Source organism: Rhinatrema bivittatum, chromosome 7 (assembly GCF_901001135.1).
Source record: "Rhinatrema bivittatum chromosome 7, aRhiBiv1.1, whole genome shotgun sequence".
Lineage (NCBI taxonomy): Eukaryota > Metazoa > Chordata > Amphibia > Gymnophiona > Rhinatrematidae > Rhinatrema > Rhinatrema bivittatum.
In genome coordinates, this window is record NC_042621.1 from 223,563,803 (window position 1) to 223,586,440 (window position 22,638).

The 22,638-nt window shown below is 40.9% G+C and overlaps 1 protein-coding gene across 5 annotated transcripts in view; it reads right to left on the reverse strand.

Moving 5' to 3' along the window:
• The window catches only part of LGI1 (leucine rich glioma inactivated 1), a 128,628-nt gene that overhangs the window by 76,176 nt on the left and 29,814 nt on the right, over nucleotides 1-22,638 (reverse strand). For 4 of the 5 annotated variants that reach the window (XM_029609889.1, XM_029609891.1, XM_029609890.1 and 1 more), the window contains 3 exons: nucleotides 2,693-2,764; nucleotides 480-551; nucleotides 308-379 (listed from right to left, as the gene is read on the reverse strand). In XM_029609889.1, coding sequence (XP_029465749.1) covers nucleotides 308-379; nucleotides 480-551; nucleotides 2,693-2,764 — 216 coding nt within the window. Of the gene's footprint in view, nucleotides 1-307; nucleotides 380-479; nucleotides 552-2,692; nucleotides 2,765-3,088; nucleotides 3,613-22,638 lie in introns of those variants that run through there. The other variant, XM_029609887.1, reaches the window with a different exon arrangement.

Here is a 22,638-nt window from a genome sequence, read left to right on the forward strand (position 1 = left end):
CAAGAAATGAAGTAAAAACAAAATAAATTTAATTAACAACACAAAATAAAATAAAAAGGAAACAAAATGAAAAACCTAATTTCTTTGCATGCATACCCATAATTAGGACTAGTTGGGAAGGCAGACATAGGGCGTGCTAGTGTTTTAAGAGAGACTTCCAATGCTACTTTCTGATTGGTCAATAAATTGTACAACAAAAACAGTATTTGGTACAACCTTTCTTCCAGAAGTTTGGTAAACGCTGGCATGCTTAACAAAACAATATAATCATTTTTAAAATGATAGAAACTATGACTAATATACTCACAGATGAATTAATGATTTTAATCCCCGAAAAGCATATCTTGAAATAGATTTGATTTTGTTGTTTTCTATAAACCTGTAAATAAATTATAAAGTCATTTTTACCAAAATGCAATAGCAAGACCTGGAAAACCACTTTCCTTTATAATTATGCCAAATATGGTTTCCTAACTTACAGATACTCTAGATGAGGAAGTCCGGTAAATGCAGCATCACCAATAACATCAAAAGAGTTTGATGTGAACAATCTATATACATTAAAAGATGATAAAAATATGAATTTGTTAGGCTAAAGTAGAAATGATCAAATTCATTTAATCTATAATCTATTTATTCCCATGTATTAAGGGAGACTGCCCAATAACAGTACATGTGTGGTGAGACGTTAGTCTAGTTACTGGTCTTTTTGTTGCCATGTGTATAAGTAACAGTCACTTATATTCTCTTGCCTGGGCATTTAACACTGTTCTTGCATCCTGCTAATGACTCTGAAAAGTGCACTGGTTCACCAGGGTTATTTAGGGATGTGCTGCTGTTTGAAAGCGACATGTCAGTAACAATATTTTTTGTTTCATTTTGTGTCATTTCCAATCTAAAATATTAACTCTACCCCCCCCCCCCCCATCAATTTCTTTAATTTAATTTTTTCGTTTTATTGTGTGCTAAAAGTTTTTAGTGCACACTGTAAAACAAAAAATGAAACAAAACCAAAAAAACCACAAAGAAACTGAAAGCAAAGACAAAAAAAAAAAGAAACTTTTTCAATGAACATCTCTAGGGCTATTATCAGAAGCATGTTTGACCTCTTTAAAAAATATTTCATAATACAGACCATGCTAGAGGCTTTATACTCTTGGCTTTTGCTAATTGTTTTTGTTGTGCTGCATGCGTCTCTTATGTGTGCGTCTCTCAGAGCTTGCATGAACTGGATCAAGAACAGGTAGAGGCTAAAGTGTGAGATCTGCAGAAAGCAGAAGAGGCAGTTAAACTTTCAGGTGCACCTGTAAGAAACTGGATTGCAGGTCCAGGTCCTAGAATGGAGGTGTCAGGTTGGGTTGATTGGATGTGGCATATCTATCTATCTATCTGGTTTGGGCATGAGAAGCTGTGTGCCTACCCTGTGTTGTGTGTTTCAGGTTGTGAGCCTTTGAAGGCTGAGGATGCCTGTGTTGTTTGAGGCAGATGAACATCCCTTTCTCCATTCCTTCCTGTGCTAGGTTGCTCTGTATAGACCATTCTGAATTGTTAGTAGAGGTGTGCAAGAATTAGGGGCTAACAATCAAGGCAAAAGAGGATACCCATTATCGCCTACGTACACACAACAAGGATATATCACTTAAAAGTTTTACCTCACACTTCTCTCATGCCCCTATTCAAAGAGTCTCAATCACTTCCTTGTCTACCTAAAAAAAACCTTGTCCTAAGGATCACAAAACTACATATACTCTTATAGAGCTTCTGCTTAATATATGGGCATCATGGTAAGACTCAGAAAACTTGCTACTCACATCTGAAGAAAGGGTATGAGTGATATACAGGAATGAAAGAACCAAATGTTATCTTTGATCCAATATGTACTCTTGGCAATGCACTAGAAGTATACATTGTACTGGATCTGCCACGCTAAATCATTTTATATCTTAATTGCTTTTCAATTATTGTAATTCCCTAACAATCTGGGAATCTGCAAGTCTAACAAAAAGCCCAATCTCAGCAGCAAAAAGTGAAGCTTTTTCATATCTGGTGATTCCATTATCCACTCACTGTCTTGCACGACTGGCACGAAACCCTCTCTTCTAGCTTTACAGGAAAGAAGCTGGCAGCACTTCATGCACAAGAGCAAACGTTATTCCTCAGCTCAGTAAGTGGACTAGAGTAGTTCATTCCTTAAAATATTAAATCTGCTGAACTGTTTACATGAAAAAAATTCTGAGTCAATAACAGTTATTTACAGACTTCTGTCATTAAAAAAAATTAGCAACTTCAGCCTAGATCAGTACAGAATAACAAAAATATCCTCATCTAGATTGCTGCAGCAGCAAACGCAATGGATGCTGCAATGCTCAGACACCACCACTAACAGCCGTTACAGTTCAGCACATCGCACTCCTGAGTAACACATCCTCCATCACAGGATGAAAGCTGCAGCATTTACCTCCACCAGCAACAGCAGATGGTCATTCCCAGCAACAAGGGAAAAATGTGTGACTGATCACTGGAATAACTCATCTAATACATAATTTCACATGCCATTTAACAATACCTCGCCTATAAAAGACTGCCATGTTTTCATATTATGCATCACAAATCTCCACTTATTATCTATTAAATCCTGAAACATGTTGCAAAAACCAAGGTATTGGAATCATTGCAAGATAAATTGTCTTACAGGAGCTGCAGAGATGGAATATGTAAAAAACTCCCTTCTGGGATTTCAGTAAAACCAGATCTCACAAAGGATCTGAAAAGAGAGACAGAGATATATTTGATAACTGGCAATAATTCTGCTATATTATTTTATACATTTTTTCTGTTATTCCTTTGCAGCACATGCCCTGAACTGAAATAAAACATCAATATATCATGAAAGTTTTGTAAAATGTGCCACAATGTACCTGATACAGAGGAATAAAGCAACATTAACAAGCGCATTAAACTGGATATGCTTAGCAGCCAGAGAAATATATCTGTTCTGATAAGCATCATCCATACCAAAAACATCTAATAGAGCAGTCATTTTCTTTTATACCATAAATTACATGAAGCAAATGCTTACAACCCTTACAGAGAAATAACATCAGGGAGAAAGCTGCGAGGAATATCTCTGGCATTTTCACATAAAGCATTATCTTTGGTACAAGTGCAGCAGGCAGGACATTTTGACTTAGCTGGCTTCTTCCCTTCAATCAGCAAAAGCACAGATGAAAGACAGAGGAAATAAGCAATTCTTCTAGAGGGTCGGCTGATATTCCCCATCCTTCAGGTTCACTCTGCTTCCGGTCAGTGAGAAGAATATCCCAAATCATGAACAGGGTTTCCTTATCCAGTTGTTAAATGTCTTCTTTTAAGATCAAGGCAGTGCTGCCAGTCCCTTTTCACCTCTCCCACTGTCTCACTCTGTTTTTCCTCTTGAATCTCAGTTTTGTCAGATAATGGGAACCTGCTGCTGATCTGTGTGCTGCTACTCACTCATGCAATGTGCAGTTAAGCTAAAGGACCAGCGAGGTGCTGCTAGATGGGGGAGAATGCAACTGGCTTGCAGAAATAAAATGAAGGGGGTAAAAAAGTCTTGCATCACCAATGTAAACACCAGGCACACAGCACTGGACTGCAAAGTGGTGAAACAGAGAAAATGCACAGCTTGCTGCTTTCACGGGGAGGCCCTTTCCTTGTAACCAAAAATAGTTCACCATTATGTTTTGCTAGCATGGGTGGGGGCGACAGTGGAGCGAGGGAGGGAGGGAGAGAGGGAAGGAGGGAATCAGTCATATTTTATTGGATTCCTTTAACCTAAAACCCTTTAAGAATTTCCTTTCTATTTTACAGGAGACAGGAAAAACAAGCAGGATTCAAAGTCAGCAGGCACTGGAAAATCCAATCAATTGAAACCATCTCAAGCATTTCTGCAAAAACCTTCTGATTACAGTATTTTCCCTTATTCATCATTATTCACATACCCCTGAAACTCAAATGATAACTTAGAATTCAAATGGCTTGCAGAAATAAAATGTCTTGTGAGAAAGCCTTCAGCCAGTGCTTGTAAATGGAATATTATATAATGCACAACCTGACATAAAGCAGAAAATCTAGAACACTGTAGCCTGCCCATTCTATTCTTTATAATTTGTAATAAGAAAAATTAGACCACATGCACTGAAGATCATTTCTTAAGTTCATTTATTTGGTACCAATGGTTTAGAGAAACAGTGAAAAACTGTCAGATTTGTACTGAACGGTTCTTCAGCTCCTGTATGCCTTATTCCCAAATATCTAAGCAAACCCATTTTTGCATCTCAGTTGTTGAAATGACACAACTCACATATTTCATTCTTGCAATTCTTCTCAACTAAATACATCTTCTCCTATGTATGAAGGAACCTTAATGAATGTTGTATTCTACCACCAACTCATACCGCACCTGCAGCTGCGTACAATGCTCAAGAACTCATCTAGGCCTTTCCGAAGGTATATTCTTCCTCAGACTGAACTCCTGTGCTTTACTTTAGCAGTGCATGTCCTATTCAGTCCCTCCAATGCCTCTGTTTTATAACACCCCCCCCCCCCCATGGAATGTGTTGCATCTGTCTCTGAGCCTCTTTATCTTATCCTGGTCACTAGCATTTTATGTGCGAGAGCCCTAAAGTCTCCTGTCCCTTAATATTTACGTAAGCATCTCCACAGACACTTACGGATGATGTCAGAGGAGGGAGTAACTTCTGAGTAGCAGAAGAACCCAGAAAGTTCCCTGTTCTTTCCCTCTAGCTGTCCTCCAGGGAAGGTGGCTGAGGCTCCAGGTCAGACCGTCAGGCCTTCTAGGAGTAAGCTTGGGATCTTGGAGGACCCTGTGGGAGAGAACCCAGAGGTGATCCTTGTGAGAAGGGGGGGGGGGGGGGGGAGTAGCCCTAAACTCCTAGATTATCTTATTTGCTTTATGAGATGGATTTATTTGGAGCAAAGGATGGCTGCCAAGCTTGTGAACCTGCCCCAAGTGTTTCTGCACCCTGGCGCGGCAGGAGAGGCTCACAGAGTATGTAATCGAGGATTCAAAAAGGAAGAACTCACAGAGAATTTAAGAGGATATTTCACCTTCAGCCAGGAGGAATGTCAGGCTTCCTGCTTGGAGAAGATAATCTGCAAACAGAGGAAATGCTATGGTTGGGAGACTCTCTAAAGAGTACACTGCTGAGGTGTGGGAAAAGAAGAACCCTTTAGAGTGCTGCAGATTTTATGACTATAAAACCAATGATTGTATTGGATTTTGATTTCTGTGATTGTGCTGCATTCAGCTTTTTGATCTGACTACATCTTGTATATTAGTAAACGGTTTTATTTTTTGGAATACCACAGCTTATTGTGGACAGTGTATTTTTTTTTATCGAGTATTGTCTGTTCTAACCCTTCGAGTCCCAAAGCTATTAGACCTCCCCACTGAAGAACTCTAGGGATTTCAGCAAGCTACCTGATACCTTGCAGTACGCAAATATGCCTCCACATTATAGCCAAGGAGAATAAGGGGATTGCATATGCTTACTTCAGTGTTGCCTCTCCCACGCCACTTGAGGTATCACTTGCATGTGTGCACTCTGATTCTTCCATGATGTGCCTCAAACACCGTCTACAAGCCCTTCCATATTTTCTAGACTAGTCCCTTAAATATCGTATTTCAGTTACTTTCACCCCCCCCCCCCACCATGTGTGATTTTATTCTAGAGTTAGAAGGCAGCAGTGACTGAAGGTAGGGAGATGGAACATGAAAGAAGTGGCACTGGTGATTGGGATGGGGGTACGTGTGTGTCTGGGTGTATGGGGTGCAGACTCCAAGTAGGCATTAGCAGCTGAAAGTTGGGGGGGGGGGGGGTGTGTGTCTCTGAGCAACAGAAACGACTGCGAGTGGAGATGGATGGTGAGAGAAAAGCAACAACTAGAAGTCGGTCGGGAAGGGGACAGATGGGCAGCAGCAGGAGGGGTGTGTGTATGTTTGGGGCAAGAAGGACGTTACTAAGGAATACTGCAGTTCTCAGGCCAAAAATGGGTGCAAGGTGCATCTTGGAATACATTCTGACACTGGCAGATGGAAAAATAAGATGACTGCAAACATACTGATCCCAAAATTATAAAGGAAATGGCCTTTTAAAAAAATCCACCAAACAGAAAAAAAAATCATATTGCCAACTTCTGCTAAAGTAAGGCACATGATATGTAAAATCTATGCTTATCTTTCCCCTTTGAAGCAGCAGCACTAGTAAGACTTTAGATAATTCAGGTAAACGAATAAATACAATAAATGATTCTCATTTTTCACTGTGGTTTTCATGGGTTTTTTTTTCTAATGTGATATGGATGTGTACATATTTTAAAAGCTTCTTCTTAGCCAAACTCAGCACTATGAATTTCAATAAACTGAGATACTGCTGTGCTGATCCTGATCACAGTAGCTATGGTGAAATTCATGCTGGTGGGAGGAGATTTAGTAACCTTCAATATTAACATATTTTTCTGGCATGAGAGGAAAATCAGAACAAAAATGGGGATTATATTGTTTCCTTTAACTGCAAATGGATTATCTAAAAATTATTTGATATTAGTGCTACTTCAAGCTGTTTTTTGGAGTATCTAGTTGTCATTGCTCTTTTTGTGTCTTGCATGATTTACAAAACCTTCTCAATGACTGCCGGTTGTCTGTTGCTTGTTGCACCATGCAAGTTCAGTCGGTGAATGTTGACTACATGCAGTTTGTTTTCACAGGAGCTTGAGGCGCATGACTTTCCAGAAATGACATGAAAAATACTTTTGGTACTGTGCATTAAACTTTAAAATCCACATTTAAAGGTGAATTTTAAAAGCCTGGTGCACGCACCAATTAGGGGATGCGCAAAGAAGTCAGGCTTATGCGAGCCGACCATATTTTTAAAAGTGCCCATATATGCACGAAAATGCCGTGGTGCGTGCTTCTCCAAAGTTTCCAAGAAAGGGCGTGGTCTGGGCAGGGCCTGGGTGTTTCAGGGGCCTGGCCAAGAGATGTGAGCATTAAATACTTATGTAACCTCGGCACGTGCCCTGGTCCCTTGACATGTAACTTTACTTCTGCTATGGATGACTTGTAATTTAAAAAAATAAAAGTATCGAGCCTTTTCTGAGGGGTTTAAAGAGTCTGGGGTAACTGGGGGGAGTGTAGGCTATCAAACTAGGGGGCTTAGAGGACCTATCTGTTAACTGGATGAACTGGTGGATGAACTGGTAAACTGGGAATGGCATGGGCACGCGCTGCTTTTAAAATCCCCTAATATACACAGTAAAAGCGGGATTTACACACCCATGTGTGCACCCACTTAAAATTTGGCGCAAATGTATGTGCAGCCAGGCTATTTTATAAAACGTCCGCACTGGGAGGTGTCTTGCAGAGGAGTGCGAGTTTGCAAAGCTCATGAGCCAACTTTGGCTTTTGTTCTTTCATCCAGTGCTCCATCCTGTGAAGATGGGTGTGATTCACGGTCGGAGACTTCAGGCCTTCCAGGAGAAGAAAGATTTCTTGGAGTCCAGGGAGAATCAAAAGAGGTGAACATTAGCAAAAGGGGAGTTAATCTCATACTCCTTGCATGCAACTGAACATTTGCCTTAAGGTCTGCAGAGCAGATTTGTGGTTGGAGTCAGAGTAAGGACTTCCAGACTGGGAGATCTACTTTCAGAGTTGCTGCTTGGAAGACATCAGCAGAAGCTCATTGGCTCAGGAGAGTATTGCATATCAGAAAGCAGGCACCATAATGAGGAGAGCCGAGGGAGGGTTCTATATCCAAAAACTATCTCACAGTTAGTAGGTAGTGGAAGAAGAAAGCCCCTAGTGAAGATTGCACAGTGACTAGATTTTGAATTGTGTACTGTCTTTTGCTGTATGGACTGCAAGAAATTAAACCAAAATGTGATTAGAGTTCTATATAAACTCAGCAAACAAAAGAGTTTACTAATAATTTTTAAGACAGCATAAGAGAAACTACACACAGTTGCAACTTTACACCACTGAGAATCCTTACAGGCAAGGAAGCCTGTCCGCCACAACATTAAGGCAGTGTACACAAGAGAAAAAGGAAGTGGAATGGTTGGAATTAAAAAACTAAGATTCAATTTCTAAGTAGCAGTTTCTATCAAGCCACAACAGAATAAACTGAACAAAAAAAAAGAGAAAAATGTAATTACAAAAAGACAGGCAGATTAAAAACCCAGCACAATATGGAAAACAACTAGGCAGCTAAAAACCAGCAAGAAGAATTCAAAAGATCGAATCATTTCCTCTAAAAGAGGCAGTAAATGAGTAAACTCTGAACATCAGTTGCTTTAGTCAAAGCTATTGTGAATACCATGGCCTGTAATCCCCTGTGGAAAGAGCTCCTACTAAGAAGAGACCAGATATTAACTAAGGTTCAATTTCCAAGTTGCAGTTTCTATCAAGCTACAACAGAACAAACTGAAAAAAAAAGAGAAAAAAAATTGTAATTTTGAAAAATGATAGGCAAGTAAAAAAACCTAGCACAATATGGATAAACAATATAGGCAGGTAAAAGAACCAGCACAATACATTGTCTTTGATGAATACGCTATTATGCTGCTTGGACTGTGCTAGTACAACTAAACTTGTCTGCAGCGTTTGACACTGTCATCACGAAATTCTGTTATATCGTTTACAGAATTATGACATTTCTGGAGTGGTCAATAAGTAGTTTGAATCTTTTTTGATGAATAGAAAGCAAAGGGTTCAAATGGGTGATAAGTGCTCTACTTGACATGCATTGAACTGGGGGGGAGAAACAGGGGTTCTACACTCCCCTCCTTTTTATTTAATATCAATTGAGCACCAATAGGGGCATTACTTCAGAGTTTAGGATTATCATATTTTATATATGCTGATAATGTCCATCTTTTTATGCCACGTAAAGTTAAAGGGGAGCTGCCTGAAAGCTCTTTACAGGATACTATTGCTGCTGTTAAAATATGTCTGGCAGAGAATCACTTATTTGTACAGAAAACAAAAATTCTCTGGGTGGGCAAACATCATTTAGATGAGCACACATAACAAATTTGTTTGAACGGTGTTGCAATCCCAATTCTCTCTGAGGTATGAAGCCTTGGTGTCTTTTTAGATTCATAGTTATCATTGAAGCAATAATTACGGCATGTGGCCAAAGTTGTTTTATACAACCTTTGACTAGTGGGGGCCTTTAAAGAGCATGTTACCCAAGGAAATGTTTCGAACAGCAGTACAGTTGTTGGGTCTTAGCCATTTCAATTATTGTAGTTCCTTATGTGTAGGATTGCCAGATAAGCTCTTAAACGCTTTGCAGTTGATTCAGCAAGTCACTGCTCATGTCCTGTATGGTCTGCCATAGTGGGAGCACATGACGCCAGTACTGAAAGAGCTCTATTGGCTTCCAGTCAAATGGAGATCAAAGTTTAGACTTTTGGCCATTGTTTTTAAACTCCTAATGGGAGAACAACCATGCAGCCTTCAGAATAGTATTGAGTGGTATATTCCAGCTAGGCCTTTGTGTTTGGAGGGAAAACAGCTATTACAGATTTCCCCTTTTAAAATTATAAGCTATAAACGTACACAGTCAAGGGCTTTTTCTTATGTAGCTGTCACAGAATGGAACAAATTGCTAGAAATGTTAAGAGAGGTGCAGGAGCAGAAGGTATTCAGAAAATTACTTAAATCTTTGTTTTTTTTAAATGTTGTATATGGGTGATGTAAGGTTTTATCATTTTATTGTGAATTATTATTATTATTATCTAAACGTTATGAGGCTGAATTATTATATGATAAGTGACATGCAGTTTTATTATTTTGAATATAATTTGCACTGGACGATGTCACTGGAAGCAGCGGAATATAAGAATTTAAAAAAATGAATAAATATGGATAAAATGCTAGGCAGGTAAAAACCAACAAGAGAAATTCAAAAGATATAATCATAATACTTAGATTTGAACTGTGTACTGTGTTTTGTTTTGTTATATTGATTGCTCTATGCTTCATCGTGTTTTCTACTGAATTTATTCATCTGCCTCAATACTCCAGTAAAGGATTTTTTTTTTTTTTTTTAACACCAGATTGTGAGGCAGTGTGTTATTCTTACTTGAAGGTATCGTGAGACCTCCTAAAAGCTTAAGAGCTTTGAAAGACTTTATTTTTCCCCCCTGTCAAGAAAGAACTTGGGAGCTTATTTCCCAACTTGGCACTAGCAATCCTACAGGAAACCCTGTGCCTGATAAAAGGATGGGGCAGGATTATATGTGCTATGCAATAATGCTTTATTGTGCATGTTAAAGTGATTCACCATGGTTATTGTGAGAACAGTAAAATTAGCATGGTCACACATGTAGAAGAAAAAATGTCATAAGCCAATGAGGGTTTCGCATTTGCAAGGTAAATAGCTTGGTATGCTCATCCTCCATGCTATTTACCTAGCATTCACTAAAGGCATGTTATTTAATACCTGCCTTGGATCAGGTGATAACTTACTACCATGTACTCTATTGAGAAGGCTCAGCTTAGAGGGCCTGAAAATTAAATGCCATATTCAAGAAATGACATTATAAAACTAAGTACTTGATAGTGAGGAACCTTGAGAGCGGAAAATGAGTAGCGATAGAGCAAAAATCTACTCATACTGTATATGCTAGTCAAATAACAATACCTTCTCGAGATGTTGAACATATAGATAAGCATAGTTTAATGGGTCAAAGCTAACATGAATTTAGCCAAGGTAAGTCTTGCCTCATGAATTTGCTACATTTTTTTGAGGGCATAAATAACAGGTAGATAAAGGTGAGCCAGTTGATAAGGTGTATCTGGATTCCAGAAAGCATTTGACAAAGTCCCTCGTGAAAGACTTCTTAGGACATTAAAAAGTCATGGGATAGGGGACAGTGTCTTATTGTAGCTTGCCAACTGGTTAAAAGATGGAAAACAGAGAGTAGGGCTAAATGGTAAATTTTCCCAATGGAAAAAGGTGAATACTGGAGTGACCCAGGAATCTGCTCTGGAACCACTGCTTATTAATATATTTATAAATAACCTGGAAATGGGAACAACAAGTGAGGTGATCAAATTTAGAGATGACACAACATTATTCAAAGTTGTTAAATCACAAGAGGATTGGTAGAAATTGCAAGAGGACATTGCAAAATTGGGAGACTAGGCATGCAAATGGCAAATGAATTCTAATGTGGACAAGTGCAAAGTGATGTACTTAGGAAAGAGTAACCCAAATTAAAGCTACATAATGCATGGTGCCACATTAGGAATCACCACTCAGGAAAAGGATCTAGGTGTCATCATTGAAAATACGTTGAAATCTTCTGCTCAGTGTGCAGCAGCAGCCAAGAAAGCAAACAGAATGCTAGGGATTATTAGGAAAGGAATGGAGAATAAAACAGAGAATATCATAATGTCTCTGTATCGCTCCATGGTGCAACCTCATCTTGAGTACTGAGTGCAGTTCTGGTCACCAGATCTCAAGAAAGATATAGCAGAATTAAAAAAGGTACAGAGAAGGGCAACTAAGATGATAAAGGGGATGGAACAATTCCCCTATGAAGAAAGGCTAAAGAGGTTAGGACTCTTCAGCTTGGAGAACAGCCCCAACCTTCTTCCTTGCTTATGCAGAACATGGCCACTTGGTTGTCTGTATGTATCATGTTCTTTCCCCGAAGCTGGCTGTGGAATGTGCAGAGGGAATTCTTTATTGCCCTCAACTCTAGGAGATTTATATGTTGGGTTCTTTCTGACGGGGGCCATAGACCTTGCATCTTATGTGCTGTGAATGAGCCCCACAGCCTTTTGTCAATGCAACCGTGGTCAGAACAGTTTGGTGCACTGGGTTGCAGAACACTGGGCTCCCATAGTTAGGATTGGTGGGGGCAGCCAACATGTTATGTCCTTTTTCATTGCTTGGGTTAGTGTCACCTTCTTGGACAATGGCTAAGTAAACTGGGACTATTGAGCTATGAAATCCCACTTTAGTCAGAGCATATGCAGGTAAGTGTGTGGCACCATATATATAGCTGCCACCACGTGGCCCAGAAGGGTTAGGACCTGACAGGCCGAGGGGTGTACATATTGTTTCAACTGTGATGCTAGAGTATGAAAACTTTGAGCTCTGTCTGCGAGGAGAAAGGCCTTGCCTATAGTAGTATTTATGTTTGCTCCTATGAACTGGAGAGTTTGTGATTGATTGAAGGCTGGACTTTTCATAAATTATTATGAATCCCAGGCTTTCCAAGCAAAGTATTGTGTCCATCAAGTGTACGTGAAGAGTAGTCGCCTGCAACAATACTAGAAGCCAATTGTCCAGATAAGGGAACAATTGAATTCCCTTTTTCCTCAGGTTGGCTACAGCTACTGCTAAACATTTCGTGAAAACTCTTAGGGCATAAGAGAGTCCAAAGGGGAGAACTTTGTATTGGTAATGCTGTGCTTTGACTTGGAAACATAGATATTTGACAGTAAGCATTCTTGAGATCCAGTGAGAACATCCAATCATTGGGCTGAAGGAATGGCAGAATCAACTTGAGGGATGTCATACTGAACTTCTCTTTCTAAATTTACTTGTTGAAGGCCCACAAACCTAGAATTTGGAGGAGCCCCCCCCCCCCCAGTTTTCTTTGGAATTAGGAAGTATTGGGAATAGAATCCCTTGTTGCATTGGTGCAAAGGCACTATTTGGATTGCCTGTTCTTGAAGTAATGAGTCTACATCCTGTTGCAACAGCTGCGCTTGAACTTGAACTCGTGCTAGGGAACAAAATGCAGGTGGGATGTGATCGCTTCCCAAGAATAGAAAAACTGGGGCAGTCTGCCTCCTACTGTCAATGGTAGCTGCATCCAAGCCCCTCTCAAAAACACTGTTGTGTTTTTTGATTGGTGCTCAGTTGTTGTCTTTGTTGACGATGGCCTCTTGGCCTACCCCTGGATTGCGTCTGCTGTGGATGCTGTCTGGGCGGCTGATACGCTGGTGGCTAGTAGGTTGTGTAAGGTCTAAAGGGATGTGCCATATCTACAGCAGGCCCCATTCAATGGAATGCCCTCCCACCAGATATTCGGCTAGAACTTTGCCACTCTTCATTCAAAAAAAAACTTAAAACATGGCTTTTTAGCCAAGCTTTTTCTGAACATGAACATTTTTTCCCTCCAGCTAGCAAGAGCGTCTCTTCATCACAAACTCCATGCTCTTTACTACTACCTGACTCGTTATCTAATTGCAGGACATATGAGATTTTCTCAATTATACTTTTATGATTTTTATTTTTATGTTTAATAAGACCTATTAACTAAGTTTTTTAGGTTTCTCTTCTCTTTTCTTTTAGTCATTAATGTTACAATATTATTGTTAAGTTTTGAACTAATGTACACTATTCCAAGTTTCATAACCTTGTTCTATGTAATGCCTTTATTGGTGATTTTCATGTTCTGTTTCAATGTAAACCGATGTGATCTGTATTTCATACAGGAACACCAGTATATAAAAACCAAAAAATAAATAAATAAATAAATGTCTTTGGTAATAGGACTTCTTGTAGCCAGGATAATACTTCCTAGTTGAGGACTCTTGTTCTGCCAAGGAAGCCAGGAAAAGACTGACATATTCTGATCTTTGAGCTGAGAAACTGTTTCCTGAAGTTTGACACCAAACAAGTTGTCTCCTTCACATGGCATATCTTCCAGCTTTTTGTGAATGTTTTCACATAACGCACTGACCCGTAGCCAGGATATCCTCTGGGCTGCTATGGTCGCAGCCGATGTACGGGCTCCTCCTGGGGGGACCGCGGGCTTCCAGGGCGAAGCTCCAGTTGGCCTTTGCACCGTTGCTCTGACCTCCCTAGGTCCACCTAAGTCCCAGGGGTCGGGTCCCTACGGGCTCCTCCCGGGGGGACCGCAGACCACCAGTGGTGAAGATACAGTGCCTTATCTCGTCTCTTCATCGCCTCTGTGTTTGCCTCAGCCTCCAGTGCCAAGTCAGCTGGTCCTGCCTCCTGTTCTGCCTCGCCACCCGACGAGAGAACCTACGGACCCCCCGAAAGGTATACCATCCTCTCGCTGGCCAAGGGTCCACACGCCTGAACATAACACCCTTCTGTAAATTCTCCTCAATGTATTCAGACATAGCCTTGTTCTCAATCACTGAGGGTGGATACACACATCCTTTAGGAGGTTCAGTATTGGGTTTCAGTCTTATGGCACAGTCATAGGACCTATGCGGAGGAAGAATGTCAGCAGCTTCTTTGGAAAACACATCACTAAAAGATGCGTATTGAGGCGGCAGTCCCTGCATCACTGGAGTTGTAGGCATGCAGATGACAGGAGCAATCTCCTTAAGGCACTTTCCATGACAAACTGGGCCCCAGCGGGAGAGTTCCAAGGAAGCCCAGTCAAATTGGGCTTCCTTGGAACTGCAACCAGGGTAACACCAGGACAATAGGGTGCATGGCCTTCTCTAACACAAAGAAGGGAATTGACTCAGTATGGAGAGCTCCGGTGCGAAGAGTTACTGGTTCGGTTTGGCAAGTCAAGTCACCCAGTAAGGGCTCCCCATGGATGGAAGATAGGAGTAGTGGAACCTTCAAAGTGACAAGGGGAATCCTCAAATGTTCCACTAGGCGTCGAAGAATAAAGTTGCCTCCTGCCCCTGAATCCACCAGGGCAAGAGTTTGAAACTCAGACGGTCCGCAGATCAAGGAGACTGGGAGAGAGAGCGGAGGAGAGGGCATAGTAAGGCCTAAGGACAGTCCTCCTGCAGGACTTAGGCCCATCCGTTTTCCGGACGAATTGGGCATGTTGGGATATCGTGACCAGCCTGTCCATAATACATACACAGACCATGCCTCTTCCGAAGTCTTCTCTCTTTAGAAGTCAAATGACTGCGACCAAATTGCATCGGTTCATCTTCACTGGCAACAGGATTTACTGGAACCATCCGAGGTGCAGGTTTAGCACTAGCCTCCTTCTGACTTGGTCCTCTATTAGGTTGGAGTTCTTTCACCTTATCATGAAGCCGGTGGTCGATTCTAGTAGCCAAAGCCACTAGTTCATCCAGCAATGTTTCACAAGCGGCCAGCTCATCTTTCAAGCGAGTATCCAGGCCTCTGAAGAAGAGAGTTTTCAGGCATTTTGGGTCCCAGCAGAGTTCTGTAGCGAGAGTCTTGAACACTATCGCAAAATCGGCCAGTGGTCGGTTGTCTTGCTTCAGGTCCACCAGAGCAGAACCGGCAACGGTAACTCGGACAGGGTCATCAAAAACGGATTTAAATAAGTCCAAAAATCCGTCAATATCCTGCAAAGTATGATCCTTGCGTTCCCACAGTGTAGAGGCCCAAGACAAGGCCTTTCCATCGAGATAAGATAGAATGTAAGTAATCTTGGCAAAAGCTGTGGGGAAGTGAGACGGTTGTAAAGCAAAATGCAAGCAGCACTGGTTTAGAAAGCCAACATCAGACACAGCTGTAAATAGAGTCTTTATTGAAGAAAGAGAAAAGCACAACCTGTGGAGCGGGGAATGCAGTAAAGTGCAGTCTTGGGCAGAGGGGTGATGCCTCAGATGTGAAGACCTGGTAATGACCCATGGAGCGGGGTATGACAGGAAGTCTTGCAGTAGTGGAGAAATACCTCAGACGTTCAGATCCAGTAGTGGCCCGCGAAGCGGGGTACGCTGGAGATGTGTCTCAGTGATGGTAGAGAGAAGGTTGTCCGAGGTGCAGGAACCCCGATGAGGTTCCTGTAGCGGTGGTGCGGTAATGACATGCAGGCAGGGTATACCGGAGTGGTTCCTTTTGGGATGAAGTGGTAGTGGCACGAGGCACGGGGTACACCGAAGAGGATCCCACAAAGAGGTTAGGAAGTTTAAATCTGTAGAATAGGTACTCACAGTAGGTAGTTCCAGGAGAGGTCCCAGGGAGCGGGACAGAAAGCAGTCCAAGGCAGAAGGTCCTCTGAGGAGTGGATGACCAGAGACGAAGGAGGGCCCCCGAGGAGCGGGTACCTATCTCACGCTGAACCTGGAACCGGAAGTCCAAGGAGCGGAATTCAGCAAGAGAGAAATCCTTGCTAACTCGTCTAAGTGAAGGGCCAGCCAGCTTAAGTACAATGGATGGGTGACGTCATCCGGAGGGGACGCCCCTGAGGTTCCCGCCATGATGTGTACAAGGATGGCCCATGCGGGCGTGCGTGCCTAAGTAATTCCTGGAGGAAGATGGCGGTTGGCAGTGCCCACGTCATCCTGGGAACGCCAGGCTGGTTGGTGGTGACTGGCGGAGGCGGCCATTCTCCCCAAGGAAGATAATGCAGCAAAAAATGAGGTGAGCATTCGGGTATAACACCATGTTTTCAGTTCTCGTTGAAATTCTTTTTTTCTGTTATCAGTCGTGGTGACTCTGGAAGAGAGTTCCAATAACTTGGGGCACGCTATGATGTATACTATTTTTACTATGGTTTGTTTTAATGTAACTGACTTTGGATGTTATGATGTACCCCACCCTGAACAAAGGAAGGGCGGGTAAGAAATGTTTTAAAATTAAAAAAATAAATAAAAACTTGTTCTGTTGGTTATCTGATCTTCTCCTTGGCTTTTCAGTACCATCTTTATGCTGATGACTCCTATATATACCTCTTTGTGCCAGAAATTTCAACATGAATCCAGGCCCAGATCTCAGTTTGTTTTTCTGACATTGTCGCATGAATATTTTACTGTCACCTGAAAATTAATACGGCTAAGACAGAACCTGTCCACAAATCCATTCCCCTCCTAATCCCCGTTCTGTGTTTCAGTAGATTATCTTTCAAATTACTAGAGCAGGACTCCAAAATTTTTTGTTGGAAAAGTATTGGGAACAAACAATAGTATACAATAACCCAGTACTCGTCACAAAATCTCTTGCATTATTGACGCTGCACAAATATATGGAACACTATTGAAAATGACCATCATAATAGGCTTCCTCGTAAGGGCTTTCGCCTAATGCAACTCGGCCTTATATATAATCATAGGTCATAACTATTCAAGTCTCTTAATGAATCCAATCATTGAAGTGCAAAAACAGAATTTTTTTGAGATTTTTCTCTTGCAATTACAATTGTACGTCATTAACTCTTCCCACCATCAGAAATGCCACTTGTATATTCTGAGTCATAATTTCTTCATCACTTCAAAAATTCACACTTATCTTTGAGTGCTTCAGTACTTCAGTCAAAAGCCTTTGCGGTGTTCACAGTGCTGATGACCCGACACGGAGCCGTGTTTCGGACTGCTACTGCCTTCTGCCAGTCCTTCTTCAAGGGTGAATAATTCTGCGTCAGAACAAATATTCATACATAGTTTGGTAATGAATCAATAAACTGAGAACTTTTAAAAGTGGACTTCAGTAATATCGAGCCAAGCCATGTACCAGGGCATACTCACACGTATTGCAGAACATTTTAAACAATGGCGCTCCAGCGTTTTTTTCAAATCATTTCCGGAACCCTACCGGAACCCCCATTTAAATAGAGTGACTGACATGTTGGAACTCCTCCTATCCGCCACAGCAAGAATCAACCCCCCCCCCCAATTCATATCAATGTATACCATTCAATGAGCAAGTATGAGGTTTTGGACAGTGACCCCACTACTGAATTACAACGACATATTACCACACTTGTTAATGAACAGTTGAATCTGGGTTGTTTAACCCCGAGAGAAGCACGTTATTTGTGCGTAGATTATCCTGTGGCTCCCACGATTTATATGGTCCCAAAAGTCCACAAAGATGCAGTGGACCCTCCTGGACGTCCAATAGTGACCACTATTGGATCCTTACTGGAGCCCTTATCTACATTTGTTGATGTAGTGTTGCAGCCTTTTGTGTCCCAATCGAGATCTTTTTGTAAAGATACCAAACATATGCTTGTGAAATTGGATGAAATGGATAACGTGCAAGACGCAATATTAGTTACAATGGATATTCAGGCATTGTACACGAGCATCTCTCAGCGCGAGGCTCTTAATATTATTGAGACAACTTTAGATAAACATGTTCGGCCACACCGAATTCCCACTGCATTTCTTATGCAATTGACAGAGATAGCTCTGTGCAATAATTTTTTTATGTTTCAACAATTGTGGTATAAGCAGATACATGGAACTGCAATGGGGGCCACCATGGCCCCCAGTTTAGCAAACCTGTACGTAGCACAGTTTGAGGAATTGCTCTTGTACAATGCTGTGGAATTTCAAAACGTAACGCATTGGACTAGATACATTGATGACGTGTTCTTTTTATGGCACAGCAATCAAGAAACACTCATCCAGTTTCATCGGTGGATCAATACATTAGATAACAATTTACAGTTCACGATGACTTATCATGATGCTCACATTGACTTTTTAGATATCCATATTCAAAAGGATGAAAACAAGTTAGTTACTACGATTTATCGCAAACCTTGTGAACGAAATACCCTTCTGCATTTCTCTAGTTTTCACCCTTATCATTTGCTTAAAAATTTACCGATTGGACAATTCTTGAGGCTCAAACGATTATGCAGTACCAAAGATCAGTTTCAGATACAAGCGGAAATATTGGCAAAGAGACTCTTACAGCGTGGTTATCCGAGTCAATATATTAAGAAAGCGTGGAAAAGAGCTTCTAATGTAGAACGCTGTTGGCTACTATTGGATAAACCCAGTGATAATAAAGCTCCGTTAGTCTGTACAATTCCATTCTCTGATAGAGCGGGAGCCATAGCACGATCAATAAGACGACACTGGGCTGTTTTGAGACCGCATAACAATCTTTTTGAAATTTGTCCTATCGTTGCCTACAGTCGTGGGCGTAATGTTGGAGATACAGTGATGCATTCTTTTCTACACGAACCACCAGAGGATACTTTACCACACGGCACTTGGCTGTGCACCGGATGTTCGGTGTGTATTCAGGCTATCACTGGCGAAACCTGGATTGATGCTAAAGGGTTTAAGCATATTGCACATCAATATACTGATTGTCGGTCTACACATGTTGTCTATCTCATCGAATGTCCTTGCAAACTCTGCTATGTTGGCAGAACAAAAAGGATGGTTCGCACACGGTTAATCGAGCATAGAAGCTGCATCACCACGGAGAAACTGACAGCTCCTTTGGTAATGCATTGCAAAGAATTTCAGCACACATTTGATGCATTACGGTGGAGAATTTTAGAAAAAATTCAACTTCATCCTCGTGGAGGAGATCTCAACAAAGTGCTTAACATCAAAGAACAACAGTGGATATTTAGATTGAACACCGTCACTCCGGCAGGTCTCAATGCCTCCATTGAATGGTATACATTGATATGAATTGGGGGGGGGGGGGTTGATTCTTGCTGTGGCGGATAGGAGGAGTTCCAACATGTCAGTCACTCTATTTAAATGGGGGTTCCGGTAGGGTTCCGGAAATGATTTGAAAAAAACGCTGGAGCGCCATTGTTTCAAATGTTCTGCAATACGTGTGAGTATGCCCTGGTACATGGCTTGGCTCGATATTACTGTAGTCCACTTTTAAAAGTTCTCAGTTTATTGATTCATTGCCAAACTATGTATGAATATTTGTTCTGACGCAGAATTATTCACCCTTGAAGAAGGACTGGCAGAAGGCAGTAGCAGTCCGAAACACGGCTCCGTGTCGGGTCATCAGCACTGTGAACACCACAAAGGCTTTTGACTGAAGTACTCAAAGATAAGTGTGAATTTTTGAAGTGATGAAGAAATTATGACTCAGAATATACAAGTGGCATTTCTGATGGTGGGAAGAGTTAATGACGTACAATTTTAATTGCAAGAGAAAAATCTCAAAAAAATTCTGTTTTTGCACTTCAATTATTGGATTCATTAAGAGACTTGAATAGTTATGACCTATGATTATATATAAGGCCGAGTTGCATTAGGCGAAAGCCCTTACGAGGAAGCCTATTATGATGGTCATTTTCAATAGTGTTCCATATATTTGTGCAGCGTCAATAATGCAAGAGATTTTGTGACGAGTACTGGGTTTCAGAAGATTATGTCATTCTCCCAGTTCTCTCTCCTGAAGACTACCAAAATGCTGCTAAAATGGGTCATATATTTCTCTGCAACCACCAAAATCCATTTCTTCCTTTCTAAACACTCTACTAAAACTTTTATCTATACATGACCTTCTGCTTAGACTACTGTAACCTACTCTATCTTTGCACTTATACCCTGCCTCTTTAATCCAAAAAGGGTCACCCAAAGCAGCTTACAAAATTAATAAACAGTTCACAAATATAATACAAAACAATTCAAATACATAAAATGCAATTCATATTAATTTAATAAATAACAAAATAGAACACATTCTGGGTCAAAAATTTGGACACTGGGTAAGTAGGACTTATCCAGCTATCTGGCTAGCCTGGGGGCAGGCAGTGAGTCGATCAGGGTGGCACTTCTTAGCTGGATAACTTATCTGCCTAAATAGCGATATTAAGACTTAGCTGAATAAGTTTTACATCTAAGTTAAACCTGCTCAATAGCAGGTCTAACTTAGATGTACAGATAGACCTGCTCAATAGCAGGTCTAACTTAGATGTACAGATAGACCTGCTCAATAGCAGGTCTAACTTAGATGTACAGATAGACCTGCTCAATAGCAGGTCTAACTTAGATGTACAGATAGACCTGCTCAATAGCAGGTCTAACTTAGATGTACAGATAGACCTGCTCAATAGCAGGTCTAACTTAGATGTACAGATAGACCTGCTCAATAGCAGGTCTAACTTAGATGTACAGATAGACCTGCTCAATAGCAGGTCTAACTTAGATGTACAGATAGACCTGCTCAATAGCAGGTCTAACTTAGATGTACAGATAGACCTGCTCAATAGCAGGTCTAACTTAGATGTACAGATAGACCTGCTCAATAGCAGGTCTAACTTAGATGTACAGATAGACCTGCTCAATAGCAGGTCTATCTGTACATATGGAAGGGCACTGCTAGGCCTACAAGGGCAAGAGAGCTCCCATGCCCCATGCTTAATATTTTTAAAATAGTTGCTGTTGCGAGTTGGCTCCGCAGCAGGAGCTGGTCCAGATAGAGCCAAGGCAGCTGGTCCAGATAGAGCCAAGGCAGCTGTGTCTGGTACCTATGAAAATTTAGTGCCAGAGGTAATTGCCTATGCCTAAATTTGGGCCTGTGCTGCACCAGATACCTGGAATAGCCTCGTTGAATTGGTGTGCTATGTGCCATGCTCCCTCTCAGATTTATTCAATACCACTGAAAAACCAATATTTTTGTGTCTCCTTTGAATCCTAATATTGCTTCATCCTGATCATGACCTTATTGTTTTAACCAGTTTCTATAATTAAGTTCCTGACATTCTTCTTTGTCTTGGTTGTGTGTTTTGGCCAGATTGTATGTGCCACTGTGCATGAGCTGCCTCTTCTATGTGTCTGTATAGTGCTGCATACATCTAGGAGCATTCTAACATTTGTTTACCAGTAGAAGTGGTATTAGGAGTAGGAATAGTAGTACTTTATAAGCCTAGTCTAGCTCATACTTCCCTGTAGAGGCACTTTTTCAGGGGGGGGGGGGGCAGGGAGGGATTAAAAGTTAAGATCTAGTATTTTTTAAGGTTTTTTTCAGACATTATACTTCTTCACTTTTCCAGCTTCATAAAATCTCTTATCAATATATAACTGACAGGTTAACTATTGGGAAGTTCAAGTTAATGGCATGAAAAATTAAGGTTTTCAACTGCCATGTGATAAATGAGTTTATTATTTTTGGCATTATTTCTAAAAGAGTTTTCCCCCTATAGACTTCAAATAAAAGAAAGGCTCTTGATTATCAGATCATTTAACACAGTGATTCTTCTCAGTGAGAGATGAGTTATTTTTAATTTTCGAGTACTGCTCAAGGAAATAGGAGAAGGGTTTTCAGTCATGTTTACATGATTTAAATACTCTTTCAGTACTAGACAGTGAGCCAGTCTGCAACTGAAACTCAGTTCTAAGTTGATTAAGAAATTAACTTAAACTATTGTTCTTAACAACAAAGGACAAACAGTCTTAGTGCCAGATTGAACCAGTTTTGAGAACCTTATCTTCAGGCAACAAAATGGCCTAATCTAATTTAAATGACACTCATAATAGCTTAACAGCATGGAAACAAGATTTAAGAAGGAGAAACAATTTATCTCTAACTATAAAAATATAAGGTCATGGAAAGAGGCAAACTATAAAAGAAAATGATGACAGTGAGATAGGGCTTGGCCAGTCACTAACATTTCCTCCCAAGTACTTTTTCCAGCAATGGCCAGTGGGTAGGGGCTTTGACACATTTTAAATACCCCCCTTGCCATAATCCCACCTTTCTGGAGGAAGGCTTGTGTGGGATATAAAAATCCTCATAAGCAAGCTCAGTCTTTAGATTTTTTATGCAAATATTTCTCATGCATATTCATTAGGGATATCCTGAAAACCTGAATAGCTTGGGGGCCCATTGGACCGGTTTGAGCACCTTTGCTTTACAGTATACATGCTTTGATCTTTAAATCTGTTCCCATATACTTTACAACAAAATGTAATGATTATTTTAA